This window comes from Oncorhynchus keta, chromosome 15 (genome assembly GCF_023373465.1).
Source record: "Oncorhynchus keta strain PuntledgeMale-10-30-2019 chromosome 15, Oket_V2, whole genome shotgun sequence".
NCBI classification, from domain to species: Eukaryota; Metazoa; Chordata; class Actinopteri; order Salmoniformes; family Salmonidae; genus Oncorhynchus; species Oncorhynchus keta.
Genome location: NC_068435.1, coordinates 23,022,982 through 23,035,298, shown reverse-complemented (window position 1 = coordinate 23,035,298; position 12,317 = coordinate 23,022,982). Strand labels below are relative to the sequence as shown.

The 12,317-nt window shown below is 39.1% G+C and overlaps 1 protein-coding gene across 3 annotated transcripts in view; it reads right to left on the bottom strand.

Annotated features, from left to right (window-relative positions):
* Window positions 1-12,317, bottom strand: part of LOC118395205 (receptor-type tyrosine-protein phosphatase N2-like) — a 181,781-nt gene that overhangs the window by 19,564 nt on the left and 149,900 nt on the right. For all 3 annotated transcript variants that reach the window (XR_008065197.1, XM_052463710.1, XM_052463709.1), the window contains exons 17-18: window positions 7,542-7,689; window positions 7,075-7,148 (exon numbers count right to left, since the gene is read on the bottom strand). Coding sequence is in view for 2 of the 3 variants with exons in the window: in XM_052463710.1 (XP_052319670.1) it covers window positions 7,075-7,148; window positions 7,542-7,689 (222 nt within the window). In the remaining variant the exon portion in view is untranslated. The remainder of the gene's footprint in view (window positions 1-7,074; window positions 7,149-7,541; window positions 7,690-12,317) is intronic.

Sequence of the window (12,317 nt, the reverse complement as noted above, 5' to 3'; positions counted from 1 at the left end):
CCTCAGAACAGCCTCAAATCCTCGGGGCATGGAATCTACAAGGTGTCGAAAGCATTCCACAGGGATGCTGGCCTATGTTGACTCCAATGCTTCCCACGGTTGTGTCAAGTTGGCGGGATGTCCTTTGGGTGGTGGACCATTCTTAATACACATGGGAAAGTGTTGACACAAACCTGTGCGCCTACTACCATACCCCGTTCAAAGGCACTTGCCCATTCACCCCCACGAATGGCACAGATACACAATCCATGTCTCAATTGTCTCAAGGCTTAAAAATCCTTCTTTAACTTGTCTCCTCCCCTTCATCTATATCAACTATATCAATGGGCTCCTGAGTGGCGCAGCGGTCAAAGGCACTGCATCTCAGTGCAAGAGGCCTCTCACATCCGGCCGTGATTGGGAGTCCCACAGGGTGGCACACAATTGGCCCAGCGTCGGCCGGGTTTGGCCAGGGTAGGCCGTCATTGTAAATAAGAATTTTAACTGACTTGCCTAGTTAAATAAAATGTAAAAAAACAAACATCAGACAGGATCTGCAACTACCTATTGAATGTAGCTTGTTTGAGTTGGAGAGTCCATGTGACTTAAAAAATCGTAAATGACTTGGGTTGATGCATCTAAACACTAGGAGCTTTCTTCCTAAACTTAATTACATCAAGATCTGGGCTACGCAGACAAATTCTGACATTCTAGTATTGACTGAAACTTGGATCTCTGGGGATATTCTGGACTCCGATATTAATATTGAGTGTTATAATTGGTTCAGAGCTGACAGACAGGGTAGAGGTGGTGGAGAGGCTAATCGTTTTCAAAATAATTTCTCTCTCTTGACTGAAATCCATTTCCCTTGCCAAAAATGTTTAGCTACTATATTTAAGCCTTTGTCTGGGGAAAAATGTTTCTATAACTGTTATAGGGGTCTACCTGCCGTCCTGTTATAGGGGTCTACCTGCCGTCCTTCATCGGCTAACCTTTGTGCACTTGAAGAGTTAACTAGTTTGTTGTATTATTTTATTAAATCCGAAGTTATTATCCTGGGTGACCAAAATGATGATTGGGAAATGCAGGCTTCAGACAAACAAAATATATGTTGTTTGTCTAAGAGAAGTGAGAATACAAAAATCTAAGCCTCATCTTATCACAAAGAGGAACTTTAAAAACTTCACTATACAGGCTTTAAAAATGATTTTTTACATGATCTTTATTTTTGTGACCTTAATTAAATTTCAGCTATCCCTGCACCTGATTTATCTTTGAGCCTTTTTGCAGATGTCTTCAATACTATTGTGGATAATCATGCTCCCTAAAAGGTAGATCAAATGCCTGGTACACTCTTTATCAGAAGTCATTCATAAAAGAGATGTTAGGGTCAAGGCCAGGAACACAAGCTTTTAAGATACTGAGGAATCATTGGGTAAGACAAATCCAAAAGGTTAAATCTGATTATAATGTAAACACTTTCAGATTGTAATTGAACCCGGCTAAATTCTGGAAAACTGTCAAATCCCTGAAGGGTTCTACTTCCTCCTCTCTGCCACAACAAATTAATTCAGACACTGGCCTTATTACGTAAAAAAATGCCATCATTGATGCATTTAATCACCATTTTATTTCAGCAGGCTATCTCTTTGAAATAACTTCTAAGCATATTCACAATGATATTTGGCAGGATGCTGATCGGGAAAACTTGCTGAATGACTTGCTGAAGGATCAGAGAATTTATAGTCACAGCTTTTCTTTTAGGCTATTTACAGAAAAAGAAGTCCTGGATGCTTTGCTAGCAATAGGCAACAAGAAATCCACAGGGGCCGACCAATTGGATCCTGGTCTGCTTAAGTGTGCAGCGCCCATCATTGTTGGCTCAATAATCCACATTTTTTTATTTAACATTGTTATCAGGAAATATTCCAAAAGTATGTAAATCAGCTCTTGTTCTGCCACTCCACAAGCGCAGGGATAGTAGTGATCTTAATCATGATCTCTCCATTTCATGACTTCCTTTTCTTGCTAAGTATCTTGAATCCTTGGTAAATGTAGACCTTTTCTCTTTTTTTAAATCTGAGAAATATGTTTTGAATATAAACCAATCAGGGTTTAGGCCTGGGCATAGCACTATTACAGAAACCACTTCAGTTGTTATTGATCTTGTCAATGCGTTAGACACTAAAATGAAATGTGCTGCTTTGTTTGTAGACATGTCAAAAGTTTTTGATACTGTTGATCATGCTATTTTATTTAATAAGTTGTCCTCAACAGGCCTGAGCTCTGACCCCTGTTCATGATTACCTTTGTGATATAACTCAGGTCATCGTGATTGATGGGGTTAAGTCTGAATTTCTTGATGTCCATAAAGGTGTACCACAGGGTTCGATTCTGGGACCTGTTCTCTTCACTATTTATATAATCACCATTGGTCAATCTGTTTAAAATTGTAAACTTAATCTATATGCGGATGATAATATTATGTATGCTACTGTCCCCACTGTTGATCTGGCTGTGTTAAAACTACAGTCAGATTTTATAGCTATGCAGGAATCCATTCCTGATTTAAAATGTGTGCTTAATACAGGCAAAAGAAAATACATTGTTGTTTTAAAAATGTCATAAGAATGTTTCCGATGAACTACATGTTCACTCATTAGAGGTTTCTCCAATCGAACATGTTCCCGCATATACATATTTAGGCATTTGGATTGATGTGGATTTAACGTTCAAAAAACATATAGATGAGCTGGTTAAGAAGCTACAGCAACAGATGATGCCTTCAGGAAGCAAATCCTTCAGTCAACGTTTTTATCTGTTCTTGATTATGGTGATATTATTTATCAAAGTGCAACTGCTACAACTCTTAAACCTTTGGATGCCATCTATCATAGTGCCCTTTGTTTTTTTACAGGTTTGATACTCATCCCTGCAGGTTGGCTGGACTTCGCTAAAGACCCGTAGATCACTACATTACTCCCTTTTTGTTTACAAGCCCCTTCTTCATAAACTTCCATCTTATCTAACTTTGCTGTTGAAGTATAGACACATGAGTTGCCTGATCCGTTCACAGGATTGGTTAACTCTTGAGGTTTCTAGCGTCTCCAATGAGCTAGGCAAAATTCAAAATACATTTTAATATTGATGTTCTGGTGTCATTCGGGCAATTTAAAGTATTGATTTGGGACGTATTTGTGGATGAATGTAACTGTTTATCTGGGTGATTTGTGCTGTTTTATTTTGTGCTTCCCATGACTATGTTATTATTTCATACATTGCAGAATAATAGTGAAGACATCAAAATGATGAAATAACACATATGGGAATCATGTAGTAACCAAAAAAGTGTTAAACAAATATTCAGTTGAAGTTGGAAGTTTACATACACCTTATGCAAACAAATTTAAACTCAGATTTTCACAATTCCTGACATTTAATCCTAGTAAAAATGGGTTTAGGTCAGTTAGGATCACCACTTAATTTAAGAACGTGAAATGTCAGAATAATATTAGAGAGAATGATTTATTTCAGCTTTTGTTTCTTTCATCACATTCCCAGTGGGTCAGAAGTTTACATACACTCAATTAGTATGTTTCTTCAATATATCCACAGAATATCCACAGAATTTTCTATTCTCATGATGCCATCTATTTTGTGAAGTGCGCCAGTCCCTCCTGCAGCAAAGAACCCGCACAACATTATGCTGCCACCCCCGTGCTTCACGGTTGGAATGGTGTTCTTCGGCTTGCAAGCCGACCCCTTTTTCTTCCAAACATAACGGTGGTCATTATGGCTAAACAGTTCTATTTTTGTTTCATCAGACCATAGAACGTTTCTCCAAAAAGTACGATCTTTGTCCCCATGTGCAGTTGCAAACCATAGTCTGGCTTTTTTTATGGCGGTTTTGGAGCAGTGGCATCTTCCTTGCTGAGCGGCCTTTCAGGTTATGTCGATATAGAACTAATTTTACTTTGGATACAGATACTTTTGTACCTGTTTCCTCCAGCATCTTCACAAGGTCCTTTGCTGTTGTTCTGGGATTGATTTGCACTTTTCGCACACCAAAATACGTTAATCTCTAGGAGGCAGAACGCGTCTCCTTCCTGATCGGTATGGCGGCTGCGTGGTCCCATGGTGTTTATACTTGCGTACTATTGTTTGTACAGATGAACGTGGTACCTTCAGGCATTTGAAAATTGCTCCCAAGGATGAACCAGACGTGTGGTGGTCTACAATTTGTTTTCTGAGGTCTTGGCTGATTTATTTTGATTTCCCCATGATGTCAAGCAAAGAGGCACTGATTCTGAAGGTAGGCCTTGAAATACATCCACAGGTACACCTCCAATTGACTCAAATGATGTCAATTAGCCTATCAGAAGCTTCTAAAGCCATGACACCATCTTCTGGAATTTTCCCAAGCTGTTTAAAGGCACAGTCAACATAGTGTACGTAAACTTCTGACCCACTGGAATTGTGATACAGTGAATTATAAATTCAATAATCTGTCTGTAAACAATTGTTGGAAAAATTACTTGTGTCTTGCACAAAGTAGATGTCCTAACCGACTTGCCAAAACTATAGTTTGTTAACAAGAAATGTGTGGAGTGTTTAAAAAACGGGTTTTAATGTCTCCAGCCTAAGTGTTTGTAAACTTCTGACTTCAAGTGTATATATTTTATATTGTCAATTGGGTTGAGTTCGGGTGATTGTGGAGGCCAGGTCATCTGATGCAGCACTCCATCACTCTTCTTCTTGGTCAAATAGCCCTTACACAGCCTGGAGGTGTGTTGGGTCATTGTCCTGTTGAAAAATAAATTATAGTCCCACTAAGCGCAAACCAGATGGGATGGCGTATCGCTGCCGAATGCTGCGGTAGCCATGCTGGTTAAGTGTGCATTGAATTCTAAATAAATCACAGACAGCGTCACCAGCAAAGCACCCCACACCATCACACCTCCTCCCTGCTTCACGGTGGGAACTACATATGCAGAGATCATCCATTCACCTACTCTGGGTCTCACAAAGACACAGCGGTTGGAACCAAAAATCTCAAATTTGGATTTCCACTGGTCTAATGTCCATTGCTTGTGTTTGTTGGCCCAATCAAGAATTTTCTTCTTATTGGTGTCCTTTAGCAGTGGTTTCTTTGCAGCAATTCTACCATTTTTCTATTTTATTTTACTAGGCAAGTCAGTTAAGAAAAAATTCTTATCAATGACGGCCTAGGAACAGGTTAACTGCCTGTTCAGGGGCAGAACAACAGATTTGTACCTTGTCAGCTCGGGGATTTGAACTTGCAACCTTTCGGTTACTAGTCCAACGCTCTAACCACTAGGCTACCCTGCCGCCCCAGACCATGAAGGTCTGATTCATGCAGTCTTGTCTGAACAGTTCATGTTGAGATGTGTCTTTGTGAACTTTGTGAAGCATTTATTTGGGCTGCAATTTCTGAGGCTGGTAACTCTCATGAACTTGTCCTCTGCAGCAGAGGTAACTCTGGGTCTTCCTTTCCTGTGGCAGTCCTCATGAGAGCCAGTTTTATCATAGCGCTTGAGGGTTTTTGCGATTACACTTAAAGAAACTTTAAACGTTTTTGAAATTTTCCTCATTGACTGACCTTCATGTCTTAAAGAAATGATGGACTGTCGTTTCTCTTTGCTAATTTGAGCTGTTCTTGTCATAAAATGGACTTGGTCTTAGCCCTATTTGGTAAATCTTCTGTATACCAACCCTACCTTGTCACAAGACAAATGATTGGCTCAAACACATTAAGAACTTTTAACAAGGCACACCTGTTAATTGAAATGAATTCCAGGTGACGACCTCATGAAGCTGGTTGAGATAATGCCAAGAGTGTGCAAAGCTGTCATGAAGGCAAAGGGTGGCTACTTTGAAAAATCTCAAATATAAATATAATATAATACTCTACAGTGAAAAATTGTAAAAATTGTAAAAAAATAAAGAAAAACCCTAGAATGGGTAGGTGTGTCCAAACTTTTGACTGGTACTGTATACAAAAGGATGTGGACACCCCTTCAAATTAGTGGATTTGGCTATTTCAGCCACACCCATAGCTGACAGGTAAATACAATCGAGCACACAGCCATGAAATCTTCATAGACAAACATTGGCAGTAGAATGGCCTTACTGAAGTGCTCAGTGACTTCCAACGTGGCACCGTCATAGGATGCCACCTTTCCAACAAGTCAGTTCATCAAATTTCTGCCCTGCTAAAGCTGCCCCGGTCCAACTGTAAGTGCTGTTATTGTTAAGTGGAAACATCTAGGAACAACATCAAGGCAAAGGGTGGCTACTTTCAAGAATCTAAAATATATTTTGATTTGTTTAACACTTTTCTGGTTACTACATGATTCCATATGTGTTATTTCATAGTTTTGATGTCTTCACTATTTTTCTACAACGTGGAAAATAGTAAAAATAAAGAAACGGCCTTGAATGAGTAGGTGTGTCCAAACTTGTGACTGGTTCTGTATATTTGGGGTAAATGTGTATATTTATGTTGTATTATACAAGGCGTATTTACAAGAGACATACTGAACCTCTCAATATGTCTTCCCTGTTCAAATGAAGGTTAAAGAAACATTTAAAAATCTACACTGATTGAAGTGGATTTAACAAGTAACATCAATAAGGGATCATAGCATTCACCTGGTCAGTCTATGTCATGGAATGAATTGTACACAGGTACATAGTGTATATAGGCAACATCAAAGCACAACAAAACTGAACTGCATAGCTGTGAAAAACAGCACATTAGCATAATTCAAGGTCAATAACAGTCACAGATCAACTGTGCTTTCAAAATGAGGGAATGAATAGGGTGAATCATGCGCGGTACCCTTCCCCACCCATTCCCCATGTGAATATTCACTCATTATTTCGAATAAAACAATCATTAATATTCAACGCATGAAACACAGTGTGCATAAGCAATACCAGGCATCTTACTAAAGCTAAGCAATCTGTTACATCAAATTGTATATTGTAAAGCACTGCTTTGCTTTAGTTCGTTCTAAAGTACAGCATCCACACACTATAAAGCAGAGTTTAGTATACTGAAACAGTACTTACAATTGGGCTGGCATTGATGTAATCTGAATTGCTGTGGCTGTTTTCAACCTTCAAGGTAATTCTTGAGTGATCATCTGAAATATAAATGGAGGAATTCATTGCATCAACTCAACAAGGACTCATCACCGTGCTAGGCCTGCCTGAAGTGTGTTATAAGCACTGGAATACTCAAATACTCAAGAATACACCCTCAAACATAACCTTTAAGCTATTTCTCAAACCTAAAGCAAACCTGCTCCATATATCTTATCATTTGAAATAGTCTCAGATGGGTGCAGGCCTTGTGACCTGGGGTGATCTAGTGGTCTAAGCTGCTGCCTGATGTACTGCTGTGGGCATGGGTTCAAATCCCATTCACTGCTCTTTTAGTACACTCTCTTCTACCTTTCCTCTCTATCCAATAAACATGGAACAATACGGAAGGAGTGGGACTGCCCCACTCCTTTAAAAACAGAATAATTACTTACAGGCCACCACTGCATTGGAGCGGTTCTTCTTTGTGTTCCCTGCCCCCAGGCCTGTAGTGGAGGCGTTGGGCTCAGCCTGATACGCACACAGAGCCTCCCACTCCTTCTCCAGACGATTCTTGTTCTTCAGGTGGTCCTCCATGTAAGACTAGGGAGGAAAAAGAAGACATGGAGTCAATATGCATTCAATAACTACAGTTGTACCCATCGTGTCAGTTGGTGTGTATTCCTCCTCAATGTAAGACTAAGGAGGTCGAGGAAAGAGAATATATTAACCAGGTAAATCAATTGAGAAGACGTTCTCTTTGACAATAATGATCTGACCAAGAAGGAGCAATGCAAAGAAAGACATACAAACAACTCAAAATAGAATATTCTTCATTCAGCAGGAGTAAAGATGAGCTAGTAGAAATGTTCTTATAATTATATGAATAATAATGCTAATGTTTTGTGGCATTTGGTTCCGAGGTGTGTGTGTGTGTGTGTGTCTTTATTATTGTTATCTATGGTCTCTATGTGGTCCTAGCCATGTACAGTAGATGTAGAGATCACTCTTTTGTTGCTGAGAAATTTCTTTCACAGCAGGAAATGCAATATTGTAGTGTATTTTAGGTTTAAAAAAGGCTTCAAAAGTTAGTAATTTCCACTTTAAAATTTGACTTGATTTGCCCGAACAAAAAAAATGTATCAACCACTACAAAAATGTCTAAAAAAGCTGCAATATGTAACTTTTGGGGCAACCCTACCAAATCCACAGAGAAATGTGTGTTATAGATATTTTATTCTCATTGAAAGGAAGTCTAAGAAGTGGAAGATCTGTTCTATGTTTTGCGTTCATAATTTTTGTTTTTGCATTTTTTACTTTCGGGTTTTGAAAATATATTTGACCGTTAGATGGTACAACGATTCTCTACAATATATTACTTGTTTAATCACAAACTGAAATTAGGCAAACTATTCGAATTTTAGCAAACAGGAAATGGCGGAGAGATTTCTGCATAGTGCATCTTTAATTATAATCCACATAATAATTAAAATTGGCTGTTGCTGCATGATGATTTTCCTGGTGGAGCAAACTGGCTCAAATGAAGAAACTGTAGTCAGGAACAGGAATAGTTCCCTCACAATGATAAGCCATTCAACCGAGCCCATTACCTCTCATACTGTATTCATCATTAAGTCAGGAGCACTGACTTTGATTAACTGCCGCTAATGAGATTGTCAAAGCTAAATGTGAAACCTACTGTAGCATGTTTTAGCACGGGGGCCAAACGGGTAGACTAGCTATTGTTCCTCTCTGTTGATAGAGGACAGTTGGACTGAGATGGTTGTTGGACATCAATGATTATCCAGGGTCCATACACAAACAGGCAGGAAACAATCACCAGAAATGTCTCTTTAAAGCTGCATTATGTCACTTTTTGGGCGACCCAACCAAATGCACATAGAAATTTGAGTTACAGATCTGTCATTCTCATTGAAAACAAGTCTAAGAAATGGTAGATCTGTTCTATGTGGGCTATTTCTACGCTTCCCAATCTTAAGTTTAGTTTTTGCGCCTTTTGCTTTCGATTTTGTACACCAGTTTCAATCAGCTCAAAATACAATATTTTTGGTTATTGAAAGGTATTTCACAACGTTTTAGATGGTACAATGATTTTCTACATGTCTTGTTTTGTCACAAACTTAAATTATTTGAACTATTAGAATTTGTATTAATTAAATAAAATAGTCTCCTAAAATGGACTCAACGTCTGCGTCAGAAATGACAGCCTATTTCCTATGTAGTACACTACCACCATACTACCCAGATCCATAGGGATCTGGTCAAAAGCAGTGTACAGTAGGTAATAGCCTGCCATTTTGGACACAACCCTAATGTAATTCTATTAATAACATAAGGTTACAAATGAGTAGGGACATAATCTGGATTCATGTTCATTACTCAAAGGGGCTTAATAGACTTTCTCTTAACAGGGTATAGTGCACTACTTTTGACCAGAGCCGTATGGGCCCTGGTCAAAAGTACTGTAGTGCACTAGGGAATAGGGTACCATTTTGGATGTATCCTTGTCTGACTCTTACTCACTATGATATTGAAAAAGCATAGTGGAATACAGCATACAGAGGCGCGCGTGTGACACACACACACACACACACACACACACACACACACACACACACACACACACACACACACACACACACACACACACACACACACACACACACACACACACACACACACACACACACACACACACACACACACACACATTCCATTTAACAATGCTACTTTAATCCCTGCCCACACTAACCCGGTACACATCGGTCTCCATATCATATCAACACTTATTACATTATGTGCTGACACACTGAACACAGTCTGGGAAACGGGCTACATTTTTTAGCAGGGCACGAATTCATGGCCCTTCCTTGATTTAGCCCCTTATCGAATAGCAGCTTCATTCTGTACTTATATCCTTCCCAAATACCCCCTCCTCTACCCCTGCATCCCCCCTCCTCCACCAGCCCTACCTGCCAGGGCATCAGAGAGACACACTCTCCTCTGTGCTAATGCCAGAGTAATGGGGTTTTGTACTGTGTAAAGGGATTATTGCAATCCAATCAGGAGGTGCTGAGATCACCATGTGTCAGGCAAACACTGGCTAATCCCCTTACTGCTGGGTTTACAGCTGCCAAAGGTGCTCAATAAAATCAGAATGAAATAACGCTCGATGAGGAACTAGCGCTCGGCTCAGGGCTGCTCAGAGCTGTCGATGACGTTGAGGCAGGGCTAGAGCCTCGTAATGAACTAGAATAGAGCACCTGGGTAGGAGAAGGACATATGCACATACTGTATAAGCGGTTTGGTTTTACACTGATGGAGTGGTTCACAAATGGCACCCTATTCCCTTTATACTGTAATGCACTACTTTTGACCAGAGCCCATCAAATGGAGTGCACTAAATAGGGAATAGGGGGCCATTTTGGACGTAGACATGGAGATGCCAGGAAAAGGAACTAGCGTACAACTGCAACTTACACAGTACAGTGAGGTAGCTACAGTATCACGTGGTTCTAATAAGGCAAGTTTAAAAAAATCCTGGATGAAGTTTATATGGGATATGTCCCAGATGATACTACTTTTGACGAGAGCCCATCAAAGAGCGTGCATTATAAAGGGAACAGGGTGCCATTTGGAACACAGCCATGGAATAGGGGGTATCATGGAAGATTAAGACCTGCTCCTGAACACATATTGTGCTTTTCAACATAAATGCTCCCAATAGAGTTTTCCTCTGACAATGTGCTGTTTTAAAGTGATTAAACAACATATTACTTCATATACACATTGTGCCTGCAACATTGTGGTGTAAATCAACACTCCAAATTACACCTCAGCACACACCCTCACACTCAAAATAACTTCCGACTTGGCGGCTTCGCAAACCCCTAATCTATATAGACTCCAAGCAGTATAATCTATAACACTTACTGGGCCAACAACAAAAGACAAGATAATGTGCTTTATATATGGGGCAAGTTAATCCGTTTAAGGCACAGCCAAGTCTCTGAATGGAGTCATATTCTGAACGAGTCACAGGGGAAAAAGTAATACATTAACATAGATAAGATGGTGCAAGCCATTTCTCAAATTAAAATCAGTCGGGGATCATGATGTTGTGGGATTTGCAGCTTTACAGAAGGCAATTCATTTTGAGTGTAAAAAACTTAGTAAGCAATTATGCTTTTTTCTGACACCCACAGTTTTAATCACTCTACAATGTACTGTAAGTATGCAGCTCGTACTGTTGGTACTGTCTTTCAGTACTGCTTGTGAAAACTCAATATCATTTCAGAATAGTGCTGGTCTGACTCTGGTCATATGATATGTCTGAGGAAACTACTCAGAACATTTACTGTGTCTAGATGAACAATCACTTTTAAGAAAGGGCATCTGAGGGCATTATGGACTTCAGTGTTGATGTCCATAAGAATTGCTATGGTGTTTGGAATGAATACAGACCACTAACAACGTATCAACTAAAATACAGACTACTAAAAACATTTCAACTGAAATACAGACCACTAACAACGTATCAACTAAAATACAGACTACTAAAAACATTTCAACTGAAATACAGACCACTAACAACGTATCAACTAAAATACAGACTACTAAAACATTTCAACTGAAATACAGACCACTAACAACGTATCAACTGAAATACAGACTACTAAAAACATTTCAACTGAAATACAGACCACTAACAACGTATCAACTGAAATACAGACTACTAAAAACATTTCAACTGAAATACAGACCACTAACAACGTATCAACTGAAATACAGACTACTAAAAACATTTAAACTGAAATGCAGACCACTAACAACGTATCAACTAAAATACAGACTACTAAAAACATTTCAACTGAAATACAGACCACTAACAACGTATCAACTGAAATACAGACTACTAAAAACATTTCAACTGAAATACAGACCACTAACAACGTATCAACTGAAATACAGACTACTAAAAACATTTCAACTGAAATACAGACCACTAACAGCGTATCAACTAAAATACAGACCACAAAAAACATAAACTAAAATACAAACTACTAACAACGTATCAAGTAAAAGCTTATCACACACAGTACTGAACAAAGAAAAGTATCCCTTGACCTGAAAGCTTCAGGAAAAACAAAGGGAAACATCAACCCTTCTCTATCAAGAAGATGGCATTCTTTTTTATTTGAGAGAAGAGT